Source organism: Saccostrea cucullata, unplaced genomic scaffold (genome assembly GCF_032062105.1).
Source record: "Saccostrea cucullata isolate Sc308-1 unplaced genomic scaffold, CSIRO_AGI_Scuc_v1 ctg6778, whole genome shotgun sequence".
Lineage (NCBI taxonomy): Eukaryota > Metazoa > Mollusca > Bivalvia > Ostreida > Ostreidae > Saccostrea > Saccostrea cuccullata.
This window is the reverse complement of record NW_026928925.1, coordinates 978-21,254: the sequence shown is the minus strand read 5'-3', so window position 1 is coordinate 21,254 and position 20,277 is coordinate 978. Positions and strand designations below refer to the sequence as shown.

Below are 20,277 nucleotides of genomic sequence, written 5' to 3'. Positions count from 1 at the left end.
AGAAAATCGGAGTAAAAATGTTGAGTTCAGAAAGATTTTATTCCAAGATCAGAATTCTACATTCTTCTGATCATCATGATTGTATCAAGTATAAAACAACAAGGTCAAATTAAAACAGCTCAAAAAATAAAATCATTAAAAAATCATAATGACTGATCTCAGGATACTATGAGTGAACCTGTGTTTAGTTATCACACTCAAAAACAATAACATGCAAAATGACTCAATAATATTCATTGCAACAATCTTCAATGTAATCAATCTTATCAAAAATCAAAAGATATTCTCTAATCAGAGAAATATTTCTGAACTCTCAACTTTTGCTTTGCAAAATTGTCATGGAGTTCAACAAAACAAGGTTTAAAGCTGCAAATAGGGTAATGATATGACACTGATATCATACAGAAGGGATAAAAGGACCCCCTAATACAGGTTTCAGTTGAAAAGGATGAAGTTAATGAGGCCCGGTTCACAGTTTTTAACTATGACACAAATCAGCTCTGGTTAGATGTTTTACATGTGTACATCAAGTCTTAAATGAAGAAATTCTTCACGGAAGGTTAATCTTCAATTTTGATATTCTCCTACCCTTTATCATCCTATAAGACAATAACTGACACAAATTTAACTGACACATTGACATTTCGAGACAAACAGGGAACATATGACTACTAAACTACTCAATGTACTAAAAATATAACACTGCACTGTGAACATTTCATATGGGACTATAAACAACAGTTAACATTCTTTCCAATGTTCAACAAACATATGCACTGTATGCACAACAGCATAACTTGTAAAGCACGGTCATTTTACATGAGTCTTGTTTATCCTGTTTGTATTGTCAAGTCTAAGTCAAACAATCGTTAAAGTATGGTCCTTTTTTTATCCTGAGTTTCACAGATCCTGCCTGTGTTGATGATTCTGAGTTTGTGTAATTTCCTGAGTGTCTTGGTTCACCTCCGTTTTCTGTGATGTAATGTTATCTATGGATGTATTAAGAGGACCAGTGTTTTCAGTGTTTTCAATGAGTTTATTAACTGTCTCTTCCTCGACAGTTTCTATAACGACATTTGGAGGGAGGGGGATCGCTGGGGTTTTGGGTGGAACTTCCCAGGGTGGGCCAGGTTTTATTGTAAGACCGTAAGGGTCTGTATCAATATCCTGCATTTCGTCTGGTGAGTGAAGGAGACTTCTGGATTTTCCTGCAATAAGAGAATGTTGGCATCAAAATTCAGAACACAAGAATTCTTTTCTGTTGTCTGGGCCTCTACATTGTATGCACAATTGTCATTGAACAAGGGGTTTAAGTGTCAATCCAAAAATAAAAATAGTTTGCCTAAAATTTAAAGTTCTTCCAATATTAGAATTCTTTTTCCTCAGTTTTGAAGTTAAAATTCATTGAAAGTTTTAAGTAAAGATTTATCTAGTAACATTCACTTTCAGAAAAAAAATTAGTTCTTACCAGGAATGGGGATGGATTTTGGGTCTGAGAGTTTATCCTTCTTGATTCCGAATGGGTCGATGTTTGGGACGATGAGGAATGCGAAGGACATCACCAGGACGACCAGACAGGTGCTAGCCTGGGGTTTACTGGTCTTAGACAGAAATAGAGCCTGGAGCTTCTTCAGCTGCTGTACCAATTGTCTAAAAAGAAAACAGAAAAGGCTTATAGACAGGTCTGCCTCAATGAAATGTCTGATGTAAAGTCATTTAAAGTTTCCCTCTTTTTTTGTATGACTACATGACATAGACATCAATTTGAACAGAACAGTTATGATTCAGAAAAAAGTTTGTTTTTTAGTTTGAGTATTTTGTTTGTTTGTTGGAATTAATTTTAGTCTCTGAGTTGTTGGTATGTCTGTTGGTATTTTAGTCTGTTGATATTAGTTGGTATACTTACGAGTTTTGTTTCTCCAGTGTGTCTACTTTCTTTTTGAGCTGGTTGTTCTCCGTTGTGGACAGTTTGACTCTCTTCTCCAGCCCCTCCACATACGTCATCTTCCTCTTACGACTCTCTTTGGCTGAGGCCTACAAGGTCAAGGACAGAAATGGAAATAACACATACCAAACTCCTATACAGCAAAACTCGTTCAGTACAAACACAGATATTGCGAATTTATGGATATAGTGAAGTCATCTGGGATCCCCAGCTATATAGATTTAATGAATTTCTTATAGTATCATAATGAATTACGGATGTAGCAAATTAATTTCATAGATCCCAGTGACTTTGTAATAACTGGAGTTTTGCTGTATATTGAGCAAAAGAAATTATTTCATTTGTCCCATAAGCATATAAGGACATGATTTACAAATTTTGTATAAGTGTTACAAACATGTCATGGTGATACAGGATTTGACCCTCTGTGACCAGGATGTATATAACACTGACCTTGTTTCTTATTTTCCGTCGGACGGCTTTGAGGACTCTCTCCTCCTCCTTGGTGAGGGGCATGTTGGTGGGGAGGGTCACCCCCTCCTTGTATAACAATTCCCGCTCCTCATCTGTCAGCTGCAGCTCGGGGAACTAATAAACAAAGACAATAATGTAAACACATGGGAGTTATACTTACAAAGGACAATAAAAATATAGAGAGACATTTTATTATATATTTTCAGTTGGGTCAATTAGCATAATTACAACTTTCATTGTCAAGGACAGCGTAGTTGAAAATACAGCTTGATTTTTCTAATTTTTGCATATCTTATATATGTATATACATGTATTACTTATTATAAATGAATGGTGTCATTTGAGCATACACCACTGGTTCTCTTTAACCTCATCAAGCTTGGTTATTAGACCAGCTGTTGTCTCTATAACTTAGCTTGAAATCAATAAGTACACTACAACACTGATATGAGAACAAGATTTAGAGCCCCACCTTTCAAATCTAACTTCATCAGGCTTGGTTATTATACCAGCTGTTGTTACTATAACTTTGTATAAGCTAGATTAAATCAATAACACTGATATGAGAACAAGATTTTAAGCCCCACCTTTGATGAGGAGCTGACACATGATACATCTTTCATGGTGAAGGGCAGGGTATCACTCTTGGTGGTGCACACTTTGATGATTTTGGTCATTTTTGTTGAGCTCCCCATGGGGGTTTGGCTGGAACTCGTGACTGTATCCTCCATTAAGTCTGTGTCCATTACATTGATTGTCACATCCGAGTCCTGAGTTCCGTCACCGAGAGATAAAAAGTCTGTATCTCCCAAAAAGGCACCAGCATCAATGGTGCTCATGTCAAAGTTTTTGAAGTCAAAATTCTCCAGAGTAATGGGGGTGGTATCACCAAGATTTTCATTGGCTGAATTGATTTGAATGTCAAGATTTGATTGGCTGCGAGGTGACCCTGAGAGGGAGCTTTCCCTGGGGCTGTGTTGGAGTTCGTCCGTCATGCTGTGGGGGGAGTAGGCACCATTACTGGAGATACCACTGTCACTGCCGGCACTCGGGGATTTCTGGGCGAAATAATCATGATCGTGCACTACATCTTGTGATTTTGTCTTTGGTGGCTCCTCCTCATCAAAGAATGTGGGAATGTGTGATTCAATGAGTGCGTTCTCAAGAATGTCAGTTTCTGGTAGGAGTCCAAGATCAGACTGTAAGAGAAATCAAGAATAATTGAATCACAAAAAATATTAAAAATGAAGGGAAACTGCCATGACATAACATGATTAATACCAATTTTTAAAAAAATTGCAAGTTTGAAAAATTTTCGATATGCACATATAATTTTCATATTTAAAGCATTTGAAGAAAGTCAAGGACTTTTTGTTTAACTATAAAGCTGACATGCCTTGACATTTTATAAAACTTACTAAAATGTCATCAGTGACATCCCAATCACTGTTTAAGAGAACATTGTCTTGGTCACTTTCACAAGCTGACAAGTTACTTTCACTGTCACTAAATGGCAAGAGAGCATTCAAATTCTGCTCAGTTGCTTCACTATCGCTATCATCCATATTATTTAGTCTATGTGTACAATTAGCCCCGGCTTTTGTTGCAGTAAGTAAACTACTACTCCTCAAAAGTTCATCTAAGAAATTATCAAGGCCGTCATTTTCACTGTGTGGGGAGATTAGGACATCAGTGAGACACGTATTAAGTAGAGCCATGTTCTCCCTACAACAGCTTGTATCAAACTGACTGGTGAAGAGTGTGTCTATGACTCATAACCTGGTATAGTGAGCCGTGTTTGTTTACTATTGGTCAGCATGCTGAGGGATTCCCTAAGATAATGCATGATGCAAGATTTTTTTCTAAACTTTAGGCTAAGGTTATCCTGAAATGTCATGGCTAATATATTCAGGCCTTATGTTAATGAAAAAAAAAATTATCCATTACCCTCTATATAATGTGAAATAACCCACTTCCCTAAACTTGATGTAAAATGCATACCAAAAATCCCAAGCAAGTAATGTTAACTTATACAATATACACTGATGTAAAAAGAAAAGGAACTCACAAAGTCTACGGTCTGTATGTCTGGTAACTCGCTTTTGAGAATTCCGCTAGATTTGTCAAACAGCAAGTCCAAGACATCTAGGTCACTCTCAACTGCCATCTTTGTTGACAACACAATTTCTATTTTTAATCATGAACACGTCTCTGAAACAAACGTGTAGGCTTCCTCGTCACTCACATCCACGTCACCCAAAAAATCCACAACAGATTCACGTGCTTTCCTCTCCTCAATAATCCTGCGAGATTGTTTGTTTATGTTCTGTTTACAATGTTGTCAGGAATTCCCCCACGGATTATAACTTACTTAAAATTATATTCCATGTCATCTATCCTTAAGAAATAAATATAATTCCACCTGTATAACAGATTTCAATGCTGTTAAAATGGTGTCAAGTTGAAAAATATCATTTTTCGTCATTGACTAGGAGCTAAAAATAGTTTGTTACAACGCCTTCCAAATGACGTGGAACCGGAAGTGGAATTAAAAGGGTTACACTAATAAACGAAGAAGGAAAAGATAAGTCTAATAACGGTAGTAGTGGTATCACGAATCTAAAATTTATTATCACATCGGATAATTTAATATTTTTGATTTTCAGTTTTTTCCTCTATCCTATGGATAAGTACTCACTTTAATACTTCTTTTTAAAAAGAAGCTAGAGGCCCATGGGTCACATTACTCACATGAACACATTCTTTTGGTGACCATCAGTTCTGAATAAAATTGCACCTATATATCTGAGGATCTTTCTAAATATTTAGTTAGATATTTTCTGTCCTAGTGGTTCTTGAGAAGATCTAGAATTTATATATTAATTATAACCAGAAGTCTCTGTCGAGACTGTAGCTCTACTGGTTTGTACTTAAATCAAAGGAAGAGAAAAGTAGCAGTTGGGACTTAAAACTTTAAAACAGCAATAAATAGAAAAATGATCCTTACTAGTGTTGGCAACGAGTACCCGGTTAACCGGTTAACCGTCGAACGTTGCGAGTATCGGTTAGTAAAACTGCTATTCGGTTACTCGGATAAAATAAATTCTACATAGTAAAGGCATAAAAAATGAATGTTTTATAATTTATAAATGTATACTAGCTTACACTTTTCCCTAGTTTTAGGTACCGTTAGACTTGATCTAGTGCATGGTTGAAGTGAATGAAATTGTTTTGATTAGTTTTCACAGTTTATATAATTGATAGCTTTGATTGCTTGGGGTATACAATATATTTTGAAGGCCTGAGTTATAATTACCTCATTTGATAATCTAAAAACGAGATGCCGCCGCAGACATAATAAGCTTGGAGTTGTAACAAAAGAACAGATGATTTTAAATCACCTAAGCTTAAATTATTCGGAAATCAGCTATTTTCTGGACACTCCACATATTAACTATTAATTATGGAGTATGTAAATAATTATTCTCCTTGATTGCGACATATTTCGGCCGGGAGCTGAAAAAGAAAGCGTAAAATAGTGATTGACGATGACACATTTTTTTGTCATCTTTGTGTGCCGAATTCCCTATTAATTTTCTTTAATTTAAAGTCGTAAATCTTTGATGATATCGTATGTGTGTATTGTAAATATAATGTCCCTATACAGTATATTTGTGCATTACTACTACCGATAAGTATAGAATAAGATAAATAATAGATATTGATACTTTTACTAAAAATCATCCGAGTAACCGGGTACTCGATCGGAAGATGAAGCGAGTAACCGGTTACTAAAAATCGTCCAATTTCCCAACACTAATCCTTACCACTCATCAAAATAAAAACCGATGTACAGAATTATGTATCTTAGTATCTAGTCTACTTGTGTGCCAAATTATATTGTAATTGGACCAAAACTATAGGAGAAAATTCTATTTTTAGCAACCATGGCAACACCGTTCATCGAAATCAAAAAACCATGCACAGAATTATGTATCTTAGTGTAGTCTACTTGTGTGCCAAGTTATATTGAAATTGGACCAAAACTGTAGGAGGAGTAGCATTTCGAAAGAATTTCACAGAAATTTCTATTTTTAGTTACCATGCAACACCGTTCATCAAAATCAAAAACCGATGCACAGAATTATGTATCTTAGTGTAGCATACTTGTGTGCCAAGTTATATTGAAATTGGACCAAAACTGTAGGAGGAGTAGCATTTTGAAAGAATTTCACAGAAATTTCTATTTTTAGTAACCACGGCAACACCGTTCATCGAAATCAAAAACTGATGCACAGAAATATGTATCTTAGGGTAGTCTACTTGTGTGCCAAGTTGTATTGAAATCGGACCAAAACTGTAGGAGGAGTAGCATTTCAGAGAATTTCACAGAAATTTCTATTTTTAGTAACCATGGCAACACCGTTCATTAAAATCAAAATCCCATGCACAGAATTATGTATATTAGTGTAGTTTACTTGTGTGCCAAGTTATATTGAAATCGGACCAAAACTGTAGGAGGAGTAGCGTTTTGAAAAATTGTTTACAGACAGACAGACAGACAGACAGACGGACGGACGACGGACGCATTACTATCGCATAAGCTCTTCTGGTCACTGACCAGTAGAGCTAAAAATGATGCCTTTAATTTTGCACTATTACATATGCAGCGGACCAGACCGGAATCAATACTGGCCCCCTTGAATCTGTGACAGTACATATATATACATACTAAGCTATCTGGCCCCCGGCCATTGAACCCAGATAACCGCCACATTCCTCCCTCCTTAATGGTCTTTGGTCCCTCAAAGACCCCTATCCAGGCTCATCCCTGGCAGGCCTCAATCTCACCTGTCAGTTCCACAGCATGACACAGCACCAAATGTAACATAAGAGGATAAAAATGCAATAGTCCAGACTGGAATTCAAACTAGTGGCCAGATAGCTCAGTTGGTAGAGCACCTGACCTGAGATTCAGGGGGCCCTAGCTAGTTTGAATCCCAGTCTGTTACCCTGCATTTTTCTGCTCTCCTAGCTGTTAAAATTACATTTGGTGCTGTGCCATGCCCTGGAACTGATAGGAGAAGCCTGCAAGGAATGAGCCTGGGTTGGGGTCTTTGAGGGTCCAAAGACCTTTAAGGAGGGAGGAATATGGCGGTCAGCTGGATTTGATCTCCAGTGGCAGGATAGCTCAGCTGGTAGAGCACCGGACCCTAAATTCATGAAGGGGTCCCGGGTTTGAATTCTAGTATGGTCTGCTGCATTTTTTCTCTTCTCCTGTTAATAAACATAATTAGCTCCCCTTAGATGAGGATGTGGCCCTTTGTTTGAACAAATTTGAATCCTCTTATACAGTGTGTATTAATATATTATATGTTGACCTTTTTCTTTTCGATGTTCCAATGAATCAGAACTGAATCTGGAAGTTGGTGCTCCAAAATTATTTTCAGATAACTTAGTTCATACCTTGTTAATTATAAATCTTTTAAAAAATACAAAAGAAGCATTAATGAATAATAATTCATGAATAACATGAGATCGGGCAAAATAATAAAAATTTACTATGCATCATGTCTGAATATAAAAAAATGATACACTTATAGAATTGCTGGATTCCTTTATTGTTCGTCGTTGCCCTTCTCAATAAAAATTGAGACCAACAGAAAATACATGTACCCGTTATAAAGTATAACAAAAAAGAAATTATTATTCAAACCTTTATCCAATACTGATTACTAATGAGCACCAAAATGTTTCTGATGAATACTAATTATTTTATCGTTAATGTTGTTGAAGTATTTTAATTTAACAGTCCAGTCCTTTGCTCTTTGATTATCGTTATCGCTGAAAGCTTTAGATATTTCCATCACACATTTCTTCATGTTGGCATCATTTGACATCTGGATGGGCTGGAGTGAGTCAGGCGTGTCGGCGTCCATTATCTCTTCGTTTATCTCCATGACCTCCATCAGGAAGCCCTGGTCCACGCTGGTGTTGTCCTCCTCGATCGGGACCCCCCGCCTCTCCAGCAGGTACAGGGCCCGGGGGAGGGGCTTCAGCAGGGTGAAGTAAGCCTTGTTCACGTAAGACGACTGCTCCTCTGCTATCTGTTTTTCTTTCTGCAATGTTAGCATTTTAAAAAATAAAACATACAATGTATTTCAAGATTTAAAATAAAAATGATATAGTACATCATAAGCATACATACTTGTTTACCTTAACATACAGTATTAAAAACACTTGGAGGGTATCACAAAGGCCCCCCCCCCTTACTTTGCGAAGGTGAGCTAAAAATGCTGCCATGTTTCAATATGAAAATTGAGGATAAAGCAAGCATAAAATAACAACTTCCTAAAGATCCCTGAAGCTTTAAACCTATCAGATCCATAAAACAGTAGTAAAGATCCTACTGAAGACTGTCTTATACTCTTATCATTAAACTTTAAGATGATCTACCACTAGTATAGATCCTACTATAGACTGCCTTATACTCCTAACATTAAAGATGATCTACCACTAAGAATGATCCTACTGAAGACTGCCTTATACTCCTAACATTAAAGATGATCTACCACTAGTATAGATCCTACTAGAGACTGTCCTATACTCCTAACATTTAAGATGATCTACCACTAGGAATGTTCCAATCAGAGACTGCCTTATTCTCCTAACATTAAAGATGATCTACCACTAGGAATGATCCTACTGAAGACTGCCTTATACTCCTAACATTAAAGATGATTTACCACTAGGAATGATCCTACTGAAGACTGCCTTGTACTCCTAACATTAAAAATTATCTACCACTAAGAATGATCCTACTATAACTGTCCTATACTCCTAACATTGAAGATGATCTACCACTAGGAATGATCCTACTGTAGACTGCCTTCTAATCCTATCATTAAAGATGATCTACCATTAGGAATGATCCTACTGTAGACTGCCTTATACTCCTTAACCTTAAAGATGATCTACCACTAAGAATGATCCTACTGGAGACTGCCTTCTAATCCTATCATTAAAGATGATCTACCATTAGGAATGATCCTACTGTAGACTGCCTTATGCTCCTAACATTAAAGATGATCTACCACTAGGAATGATCCTACTGAAGACTGCCTTATACTCCTAACATTAAAGATGATCTACTACTACAAGAAGGATATGGAGATAACGAACAGTATTCAATCTCAAAGTCCATAAAACATTACAAAATTAGAGCAGAGCAAACAGGACCCCGAAACATCAGAGGCGGGATCATGTGCCATGGAGGAGTGAGCATTCCCTGCTGACCTGTCACACCCGCTGTGTGCTACTTGTCATGATCAGGAAATAACGGAAAAAATCCAAATGATCTTATGGAAGATTGCCCAATACTCTCCTGTCATCAAAGAGAACTCTGCTTTTGGTTAGGGGCCTTGATTATGACATGTTTTAAACATTCTATCTAAACTATACATCTTCATGTTAATATGTCCAAGTATCAAATTAAATGTATTAATTATAATTTTGTAATTTTTGTGATGGTTGTTACCAGTGAAATGGTTGAGGGAGTTACCTCCCGTTACTTATGTATATAATAATAGATAATCAATGTAAATATTGTAATTAATTGGTCAATTGACAAAAGAATTATACAAGTATTATTAATGAATGATGTTGTGTTAGAAAATAATAGTTGCATTGCCAAAAGAAAGGCAGTTTGTTGTATTTTGCTAATATAATATCTGAAAACTTATGATTATTGATCAAGTTGTAATACAAAGGGTTGTACAACCAACTGTCCGTTGTCTACTGTTAAGTACGCAATTTGGTGTATGCGAATTGGAAAGTTACTACGTAGCGTGTGCAATTTGACGAATAGTAATTGCTGCAAAGTCGCTGAAGTCTCTGACTTGATTGTTGCTGAGAGTAACATAGGATACTTTGTTACCAGTATAGCTATATATCGTGTAAGTGTGTTAAAGCCACTTGGCTGGATCATAGACAACTTGGTTAGCAATTGACACCAGGCAGGTGTCATCAGATAAGGGCTATGGTCAGGAGACACCAGGCAGGTGTCTGTTGACTCGTTTAGTTAGTTGTACATTCAGGCAACTGTCATAAGGCACCAGGCAGGTGCCAGTATTACTATATATATATTACAAAACGGCAGTTAGGTCACTTATTTAAAGACACTAGGCAAGTGTCATATTATCTGTATATTTTGCATTTAATCATACCCCCAGTAAAACTCGGTAATCCGAGCACGGACCTACTGACCGCTCAGGTCCGACACGTTACAAAAGTGGTGGCAGCGTCGGGATTTTACTGGAGGTATGGCTGAACGTAATAAGTCAATTGAAGATAGTCTAAGGGAATCCTTAGATAGAATGGAAGAGAAGCTAAAGAGGTATCGCCTTGACCAGTCGACACCTATTACTAGGGGACATGACCAAGTGACAAGCCGTGACAGTGGGCTTGCAACTCATCGGTCAGATGACTCATTTTATTATGACAGAACATTGAGAGACATCCCAGAAAATAGATCACAAGGAAAGAAAAGTACAATGAGCCATTGGGATAAACAAACAGACATGATAAGGGACACACCATCCAGACGTCCATATGATGGAACAAAACCGAAAGTCCGATTTGCCGATGAACGCCATGTTGCAGAGAAACAGTATGACAGCTGGTCATCAGACAACTTGGCTGAAAGGACATATGCGCGACAGCAATCCCCTGATCCATATGTCCCTGAAAAATATCGTCAGACAGAAAGAGACGATAGAGAGAGAAAGCTCACAGTCAAGCCAGCTACATACGATGGTTCAAGCTCTTGGCTGGACTACAAGTGTCACTTTGAGGCTTGTGCCAATGTGAATGGTTGGAATGAAGAGAAGAAAGGATTGTTTCTAGCCTTATCACTACGTGGCCAAGCTCAGGCTGTCCTTGGCGATTTACCAACTGACAGAGGCCAACATTATGAGACACTTGTAAAGTCTCTGAGAGAAAGGTTTTCTCCTCCAAACCAAACTGACCTATACCGGGTACAACTTAAAGAGAGGAGACAAAAATCAACAGAGACACTCTCTGAATTAGGCCAGAGTATCAGACGGTTGACCAACTTGGCTTATCCAACTGCGCCAGGTGAAGTTCGTGAGACACTGGCGAAGGATCAATTCATAGATGCTTTGATAGATTCTGATATCCGCATAAGAATCAAGCAGTCACGCCCTGCCAATTTGAATGAAGCAATTAGCCTTGCTGTGGAACTGGAGGCATACAACAGAGTAGAGAAGAGAGACAGAGAACTCAAAGGTCATTTGAGAGCAGCTTTTGTTGAAGAACAACCTGACACTGACAAATGTAATAGCGGCCAACTTGCTAATTGGATGAAATCTGTTGAGGAGAACATGAAAAGTATAACTGAAGAGCTCAGGGAGCTTAAGGTCTCTAACCAGAGAGCACCTTATGACAACAGGTACAAAGGCGGAGGGGCAAGTGGTAGAAAGCAGGAGATAAGATGCTATGAATGCAAAAAGCCAGGACACATCAGGCGTAACTGCCCTCAGTTGAAGAGAAGGCAAAAGCAGTCAGATGACAGGTCTGGTAAAGAATCTATGAAACAGGACAACGGAGATGGGAAAAGAGCATCAGAGCCACAGGTGTCCGTAGGCCTCGGTTCATCTATAGAGGAGTGTGGGTTGTACATAGATGTAAATGTTCAAGGGGTAAAAGCTAAGTTTCTAGTAGACACTGGCGCTACTGTTACCCTTGTTTCTGACACGTTGTACAAGAAGTTGCCAGCATCTGTGAGACCGAAGTTACATGAGGTAAATCAGACCATCATGTCGGCCAATGGTACTGCTCTGTCTGTTCATGGGAAAGCAGAATTCAATATTGGTATTGACCAGTTGACATACCACAATGATGCAGTAGTTGCTAACTTAAAGGCAGATGGCATATTGGGCCTAGACTTTATGAAAAGAAATCACTGCAAAGTCGATATTAGCAACGAAGTTCTGGATGTCAATGGTCATGCTAAGAGAATGAAAATTGAAGGTTCACTTGGATGTTTTAGAATTACAGCAGCTAAGACAGTTAGCATTCCGCCCAGGAGTGAGATAATTGTACCTGGTAAAGTATGCGTTCCAGAGGGTTTAAGTCTGCCATACTGTGAGAGTATCATTGAACCAGTTGACAAGTACAACAAACAACAGAGCACACTTACTGCGAGAACGGTGGTAAAGCCCCAAGAAACTGTGCCAGTTAGACTAATGAATATTGAACAGGAGTCAAAGGTGGTGCACTCTGGGACAGTCATTGGACAACTTGCTGAGATAGACACAGTGAAAGACACAGTGATAAATACGACATCGACAGCTACCAGAGTGCTGCGCAAGGATCTAGCTGATCTACTTCATAAGAGTAAGGACAACATGACTCCTACACAGTTCAAGCAGGCAGAAGACTTTCTGTTAAAGTATACCAGCTTGTTTGCAGAAAACAGCTTGGACTTTGGCAGGACTGGAATAGTCAAGCATCATATCGACACAGGTGACAATAGACCTATTAAACAAAGACCACGAAGGGTACCAGCTCACCTGACAGATGAAGTGGACAAAAACATAGACGACATGCTTGAAAAAGGTGTCATACAGCCTTCCAACAGTCCATGGTCCTCACCAATAGTGTTGGTCAGGAAGAAAGACGGGACGTATAGGTTCTGTGTTGACTATCGTCGCCTTAACAGTTGCACTATACAAGATGCATACCCTCTCCCGAGGATTGACGAGTCACTTGACCAGTTGTCTGGGTCGAATTGGTTTTCCACACTCGACCTCTGCTCAGGCTACTGGCAAGTTGAAATGGCCTCTGCAGACAAACCAAAGACCGCTTTTACCTCAAGACGAGGATTGTTCGAATTCAACGTTATGCCGTTTGGCTTGAGTTGTGCTCTGGCAACTTTCGAACGCCTCATGGAGAGCGTCCTTGCCGGATTGCAATGGGACATTTGTATGATATACCTAGACGACATAATTGTCACTGGGAAAACATTTGAACAAATGCTTGACAATTTGGAAAGAGTCTTTGAAAGGCTGAGAACTGCCAATCTAAAGCTTAAGGCCAAGAAGTGTTGTCTCTTTGCACGAAAAGTGACATATCTCGGACATGTTGTTTCGGAGCAAGGGGTATCCACAGACCCAAACAAAATAGCAGTTGTCAAAGAGTGGCCAATTCCTGCTAATGTCACAGAGCTTAGGTCATTTTTGGGCTTGTGTGGATACTATCGGAGATTTATCCAAAACTTCTCTGCCATTGCCAAGTGTCTGCATGCTCTAACAGAGAAGGGGAAACCATTTGCATGGACATCGGAGTGCCAAGAGGCATTTGATTGCCTGAAAAACCATTTGGTTCAGTCCCCAGTGCTAGCCCATCCGGATTTTACTGTTCCATTCATATTAGACACAGATGCTAGTGACCAAGCGATTGGGGCAGTACTATCACAGAATGTAGATGGCAAGGAGCATGTCATAGCCTATGCCAGTAGGACACTAACGAAATGTGAACGCAGATACTGCGTGACGAGAAAAGAACTTTTAGCTGTCGTACATTTCGTTAAGCATTTTAAACACTACCTTTATGGCAAAGAGTTCTTGATTCGCAGTGATCATGGTTCATTAAGGTGGCTGTTCAAGTTCAAAAACCCCGAGGGTCAGCTGGCCAGATGGTTAGAGACCCTGAGCACCTACAAGTTTCAAATCCAACATCGACCTGGCATACAGCATAGAAATGCTGACGCCTTGAGCAGAGTGCCTTGTCGACAATGTGGCTATGACCCTGATTGGGAGAAATCAGCACCAGATGATAAGAGCGTTCAGGATGCAAAGACAGTGACACATATCAATGCAGCTCTTCCCGTCAGCCCAGGCACAGAGCCTTGTCACAAGATGCAAGAACTTCAAGACAAAGACAGGGACCTAAAACTAGTGAAAGGCTGGCTGCAAACAAAGAGTCGACCTTTGTACCATGAAATAAGTGGACTTGGGTGTGTCATAAGATCCCTTTGGTCACAATGGGAAAGCCTTTCCATTGAGAATGACATCTTGTACAGGAGGTACCAAGAGGACAGTGGCAAGCCATCTTGCTTACAGGCAATAGTACCCAGCAGTGAACGTAGGACAGTATTACAATACTGTCATGATATTGAAACAGCTGCTCACTTAGGTGTGACTAAGACACTGGCACGCATCCGACAAAAGTACTATTGGCCAGGTCTTCAGGCAGACACAAGAGCCTACATTGCAGGCTGTGAGAAGTGCTCAAAGAGAAAGAGTCCTCAGAAGAAAAAGAGAGCACCCATGACAATTGTCGAGAGTGGAATGCCTATGGACAGAATAGCTACCGATATCCTCGGTGAACTGCCCATGACTGATAATGGCAACAAGTACATCCTTGTTATATCCGACTATTTCACCAAATGGACGGAAAGCTTCCCAATGCCAAACATGGAGGCTGCAACAGTTGCCAAGATCTTAGTCGAGGAGGTAGTATCGCGATTTGGTGTTCCTTCCAGTATACATTCAGACCAAGGACGCCAGTATGAGAGTGAGCTCTTTTCAGAGGTATGCCATGTCCTGCACATAAAGAAGACTCGCACATCGCCTTACCATCCCCAGAGCGATGGCATGGTCGAGCGCTTCAATAAGACCCTTGTCACTATGCTAAGCGCCTTTGTCAACGAGCACCACTCAGACTGGGATAGATATTTGCCTTACGTCATGATGGCGTATCGAGCATCTGTGCACGAAACGACTGGGTTCACTCCAAACTACATGATGCTTGGACGGGAGGTATCAACCCCACTTGACATTATGTACGATATGCCCAATGCAGTCAAATACATCCCTAGTAACCAGTGGGCTTGGCATCTCAAGGAGACTATGGAAGATGCCCATAGACATGTAAGGGAAAATATAAAAGCGGCTATGATCAGGCAAAAGCGATATCATGACCAGAAGTTATCCTGGCAGCAGTTTAAAAAGGGTGACGAAGTATATGTCTTTTTCCCTGTCCGGAAAGCGGGATTGTCGCCGAAGTTTACAAGCTACTGGCGTGGTCCATACGAGGTCCTTGACAAAATGACCGACATTATCTACAAGGTAAACTGTGGACCAAGGGGCAAGCCACAAATTGTGCATGTGGACAGATTGCGCCTCAAACGTAGTCAGACGTTAAGAGATGGGGTTGTGGAGGACAATAGTTCTCAGGAAGACACTGGTCAAGACACAGAGAGGAGTGTCATTGACAATGAAAGAAATGACATAGAAGCACCTCCAAGTAGTGACGACTTGGTTGTTAATGAAGGTGGGGGTAGAATCAGAAAACCACCTACCTGGTTGCAAGACTATGTGTTAGATTAAGTGAACTGCTGGTGAACAAATGTAAATACTTTACCATTTTGTCACTTATTTTGCAATGTTGTAAATGTCATGCGGGACGCATGTTCTTAAGGGGAGGGAAGTGAAATGGTTGAGGGAGTTACCTCCCGTTACTTATGTATATAATAGTAGATAATCAATGTAAATATTGTAATTAATTGGTCAATTGACAAAAGAATTATACAAGTATTATTAATGAATGATGTTGTGTTAGAAAATAATAGTTGCATTGCCAAAAGGAAGGCAGTTTGTTGTATTTTGCTAATATAATATCTGAAAACTTATGATTATTGATCAAGTTGTAATACAAAGGGTTGTACAACCAACTGTCCGTTGTCTACTGTTAAGTACGCAATTTGGTGTATGCAAATTGGAAAGTTACTACGTAGCGTGTGCAATTTGACGAATAGTAATTGCTGCAAAGTCGCTGAAGTCTCTGACTTGATTTTTTGCTGAGAGTAACAGGATACTTTGTTACCAGTATAGCTATATATCGTGTAAGTGTGTTAAAGCCACTTGGCTGGATCATAGACAACTTGGTTAGCAATTGACACCAGGCAGGTGTCATCAGATAAGGGCTATGGTCAGGAGACACCAGGCAGGTGTCTGTTGACTCGTTTAGTTAGTTGTACATTCAGGCAACTGTCATAAGGCACCAGGCAGGTGCCAGTATTACTATATATATATTACAAAACGGCAGTTAGGTCACTTGATTTAAAGACACTAGGCAAGTGTCATATTATCTGTATATTTTGCATTTAATCATACCCCCAGTAAAACTCGGTAATCCGAGCACGGACCTACTGACCGCTCAGGTCCGACACGTTACACCTTCTCACCTCGCTTTTCAGGCTATACTTGTCTGGGTGGAGCTGTCTCTGTAGATCTCGATATCTCTGTGTCAGCGACTTTGTGTCAATGTCAAATGATTCGGGATACCCCATCAATTCAAAGAAATTCAGCCCCTTTACCTCCTGCACAACTCCACATTTACAAAAGAGAAGCTCCTCATTATTGTCAACCTTATTCCCACACTTCCAACAAGTTCTGTCCGAGTTTGATGAAAAGTACCTTGTTCTGAAAATATTTTTGGACAAAGTGAAAGTACGGTTTCTGCACAATGTAAATATAGAATTGACTGTAAATAATGGTCTGTGCCCCAAAAAGTCCGTTGATAGTTTCCTGGTATTTTTGACAAATGGATTGATCTGGCCGTGATTAGATTGAAGTTCAATAAACCACGGAAAGCATCTATTACGCAGATTTGTTGTAAGCCAAGATCTGAAGGGCGCTGCCATTTTTCTGATTCATTCGAGCATTCTCTAGAGTTACCTTACTAAGCACAGCTAGATCTCAGAAAGTATCCGAATGTACTTTCAATTTCACAAACGACAATAAAGCGTGCTGCATGCTAGAGTGTGTTTACAGAATTTTATGACTTTTTAGGTTCATGTAGATAAAATCTACAACAATTGCACAGGTAAAACAAAGATCAGAGAAATGTGAAATTATCTTACTCAACTCTATCATAAAACCCGAGATACTGATGTATATTTTAGCATCTTTACAAACAGATTAAGAATTTTTGTTTCTTTTCATTATTTTAAAACCGATTACGCGAATGATAATGTCAAAGAACATTAAATATTGGTATTTTTGAATAATTTGATAGTTTCAAGTGAATTGACACATTTTAATTTTCTAATGAATACTTTGGATGTTAAGGAGAAGAATAGATTTGCAGCAATTTTGAAATGACCCAGTGAATTTCTACTAAAGACATTGTGTTTTTTATTTACAATTTAAAACTTTTTTGCAGCCATGAGTAGAAAACAGACCCCCAGTGAGTTTCTGAAACAGATTATTGGACGCCCCGTTGTGGTCAAGTTAAACTCTGGTGTGGACTACAGAGGTATGTATCTGTCCAGTGAAATCTGGTATAACAAGGTTCCTGTATATGTGTTTGTAATGGTTAGGGTCATGGATCAGGATATCAGCGTGGGTACCTCAGTCAGTAGGTTGAGTAGCTGTGAGATGAATGGTGCAGGGGTCAGGGTTCAAATTCTGGACAAACGAGTCCAGCCACACATTTTCTCCACAGGCATCTGACGTTACTTACTTTTCTCATATAAAAAATTAACCCGATACCTAGAAATAAGCATGGGCTTCATTTAAAAAATATATATATTTTTTTAAAGAGAGTCTTCGAGGAAATCTAGAAGTAGTCTCTTTCTGTACTTACTAGGTGTTTTGGCGTGTCTGGATGGCTACATGAACATTGCCCTAGAACAGACAGAAGAGTACGTTAATGGACAGCTAAAGAATAAGTACGGGGATGCCTTCATCAGAGGCAATAATGGTAAGTAAAGCACACATTATATATTACTTTTAATATTAAGTCAGTCATTGGAGACAAGAATAGATATTAAAATCAATCTAGAGAATTTGATGAAGGAAAATCAGACCTCAGTAGTAAGATACCAGGCACAAGTTGACAATACCCAGCAAAAGATGCAATAACTGTCAAACAGTTGACAACATCAAAAACAATAACAGTCAGATGTCTTATTTAATCCACAATGTGAAAATGATGATAACAAAATCAAAAGTCTCTTGAAACAATGATAAAAGGTAGTAGAGAAAATACAGACCTTTAGAAACATCAGGCCTGGGGGCCATAAAACTTAGACGAGCTCACTTTTGATCTCAGTCTCACTTTTCCACTATATATTCCTTTGGAAAAAGTGAGACTGAGATCAAAAGTGAGCTTGTCTAAGTTTTATGGCCCCCAGGCCAGAGGCTGAATCAGGTGCCATTAAAGATCAAATGTTATTTTAAGCTTTATATAAATATCTTTTGCTAATTCCAAAAGAGTACCCTCAGGGAAGTAAGTTACAAGAATAATTCACAAAAATAATCAAAGGTAATTAAACAGACATACTCTTCAATACAATTAGACTTTTCATTATATGTTATCATATCAAACAAAACCCACAGGATTCTTTAGGGGAACTTAACTTAGACTGACCCCTTGCAATACAAGGGTTATCCGTGGTTTCATGTGTAATTTTATTATTATTAATTTTTTTGTCTTCAGTTCTCTACATCAGTACACAGAAAAGAAGGATCTGAATGGATATATACACGACTCTACAGTACAGAAACGTACCTTGTGTAACAACAAAGAAAATCATGTGTTCAATCCAGAATTGATGCATCATCAACTTGTTAGTTATTGAGAATATCATTTGTTGTTGGTTGAAAGTTTCATTTTCATGCCATTAAAATTTAGTTCATTGTCATAGTTCTAATAAATATTAATGTCATTTCAATTTTCTGTTTTGAATAATATTGAATAGATACACAAAAATATGATTAAAGAGTGGGATCAAAGCTCAGTAAGGTCAAATTCATTTGTTGAATAATGACCATAACATCTTTATAAGTAAGGGGGGGGTCATGAGGGTTTTATGCAAACAAATTTTAATCTGCATAATTTATCATATTTTGATAATTCTGTTTAAAGTTGATTTTATTATTTAAGGGAGCAAGATATAAATCAGTGAGAGAACCGGGGGTGGGAGGGGGGGGGGGTTGGAGAGAGAATTTATCAGTCTCCAGTGGCCAGAAAGTTCAGTTGGAAGAGCACCTGACTAATCATTCAGGAACATGGGTTCAAACCCTGGTGTTATTCATTGCATTTCCTCCCTTTCTATTACCTTGGTGCAGAGCAATGCACCACAGGCCTGCATAGGCATCAGAAGCATATTGAAAGGGGGAGGGACTTATTGAATGGTGGGGGGAGGGGGGGGGCAAATATGTTGGCTCAATTTTCAATGCCTATAATGTTTAAATACATACTCTGCAATATAAGTGTATTTGTGTGTGTGTGGGGGGGGGGGGTAAGTATTCTGACGCCTATGGCCTGTAGGGAGAAATTTAATTTGGAGGGGGACCACAAAACATTTCCAGGGTTTATTGGGGGGGGGGCACTACCAAAGATTCAAATTTCCTTGACAAGTAAAAAAAAAAAAGGCATCAGATGTTGTTATTATAATTGACGGACACAATCATATATTAACTATGTTTTTTATCTATATATCGGCAAGATTATTTTTCGAAGGGGGGGGGGTCCTACGGCCATGCACTGACAGGTAAAATATATACCAAAAAAGAGCCTGGGTTGGAGTCTACGAGAGCGAAAAGATTAAAGGAGGGTGTGTGGCCGTCAGATATATTTGGTCGAAAGGTTAAAATGTGATTTTTTTTTATTTTGAAGTTTAGGGAACACTTTCATTTGAATCACTCTACCATGTAGGTAAGGCTATTTTTATTTATTTATTTATTTATTTTGTGCTTCTTGTGACTTTAAAATTTCCCTTCCCGTCATGTGAGTATTTTAGGACATATTCTCTTGAGAGAAGTGGA

The 20,277-nt window shown here is 38.8% G+C and overlaps 3 protein-coding genes across 4 annotated transcripts; 1 reads left to right on the top strand and 2 right to left on the bottom strand.

Annotated features, from left to right (window-relative positions):
- Positions 1-20: 20 nt before the first annotated feature.
- LOC134279264 (cyclic AMP-responsive element-binding protein 3-like protein 3-B) lies at positions 21-4,954 on the bottom strand. 2 transcript variants are annotated; one of them, XM_062761619.1, is made up of 6 exons: positions 4,488-4,954; positions 3,007-3,618; positions 2,399-2,533; positions 1,907-2,034; positions 1,469-1,650; positions 21-1,208 (listed from the first exon to the last, which is right to left on the bottom strand). In XM_062761619.1, the coding sequence occupies exons 1-6, from the start codon at positions 4,584-4,586 to the stop codon at positions 901-903; spliced, it is 1,464 nt and encodes a 487-aa protein (XP_062617603.1). In that variant the 5' UTR covers positions 4,587-4,954; the 3' UTR covers positions 21-900. The 2 variants fall into 2 exon arrangements, with proteins under 2 accessions (XP_062617603.1, XP_062617602.1); XM_062761618.1 differs by lacking the exon at positions 4,488-4,954 and adding an exon at positions 3,838-4,171.
- Positions 4,955-8,122: 3,168 nt separating this feature from the next.
- Positions 8,123-17,207, bottom strand: LOC134279265 (iron-sulfur cluster co-chaperone protein HscB-like). The gene is made up of 2 exons (XM_062761620.1): positions 16,689-17,207; positions 8,123-8,538 (listed from the first exon to the last, which is right to left on the bottom strand). The coding sequence occupies exons 1-2, from the start codon at positions 17,145-17,147 to the stop codon at positions 8,155-8,157; spliced, it is 843 nt and encodes a 280-aa protein (XP_062617604.1). The 5' UTR covers positions 17,148-17,207; the 3' UTR covers positions 8,123-8,154.
- On the top strand, positions 17,178-19,181 carry LOC134279266 (U6 snRNA-associated Sm-like protein LSm6). Its single transcript, XM_062761621.1, has 4 exons — positions 17,178-17,329; positions 17,669-17,761; positions 18,095-18,208; positions 18,947-19,181. Exons 2-4 carry the CDS (start codon positions 17,671-17,673, stop codon positions 18,979-18,981), a joined length of 240 nt encoding a protein of 79 aa, XP_062617605.1. The 5' UTR covers positions 17,178-17,329; positions 17,669-17,670; the 3' UTR covers positions 18,982-19,181.
- Positions 19,182-20,277: the final 1,096 nt, after the last annotated feature.

Excerpts from the sequence above, each read along its gene's own strand:
- LOC134279264 (XM_062761618.1), bottom strand. The coding sequence starts at position 4,137 with ATGGCTCTACTTAATACGTGTCTCACTGATGTCCTAATCTCCCCACAC. Across the intron at positions 2,534-3,006 it reads GTGTCAGCTCCTCATCAAAG|TTCCCCGAGCTGCAGCTGAC; the intron begins GTGGGGCTTAAA and ends TTTGTTTATTAG. Across the intron at positions 1,209-1,468 it reads AAAATCCATCCCCATTCCTG|GAAAATCCAGAAGTCTCCTT; the intron begins GTAAGAACTAAT and ends CTCTTATTGCAG.
- LOC134279265 (XM_062761620.1), bottom strand. The coding sequence starts at position 17,147 with ATGGCAGCGCCCTTCAGATCTTGGCTTACAACAAATCTGCGTAATAGA. Across the intron at positions 8,539-16,688 it reads AGTATAGCCTGAAAAGCGAG|AAAGAAAAACAGATAGCAGA; the intron begins GTGAGAAGGTGT and ends CTAACATTGCAG.
- LOC134279266 (XM_062761621.1), top strand. The coding sequence starts at position 17,671 with ATGAGTAGAAAACAGACCCCCAGTGAGTTTCTGAAACAGATTATTGGA. Across the intron at positions 17,762-18,094 it reads CTCTGGTGTGGACTACAGAG|GTGTTTTGGCGTGTCTGGAT; the intron begins GTATGTATCTGT and ends TGTACTTACTAG. Across the intron at positions 18,209-18,946 it reads CTTCATCAGAGGCAATAATG|TTCTCTACATCAGTACACAG; the intron begins GTAAGTAAAGCA and ends TTTTGTCTTCAG.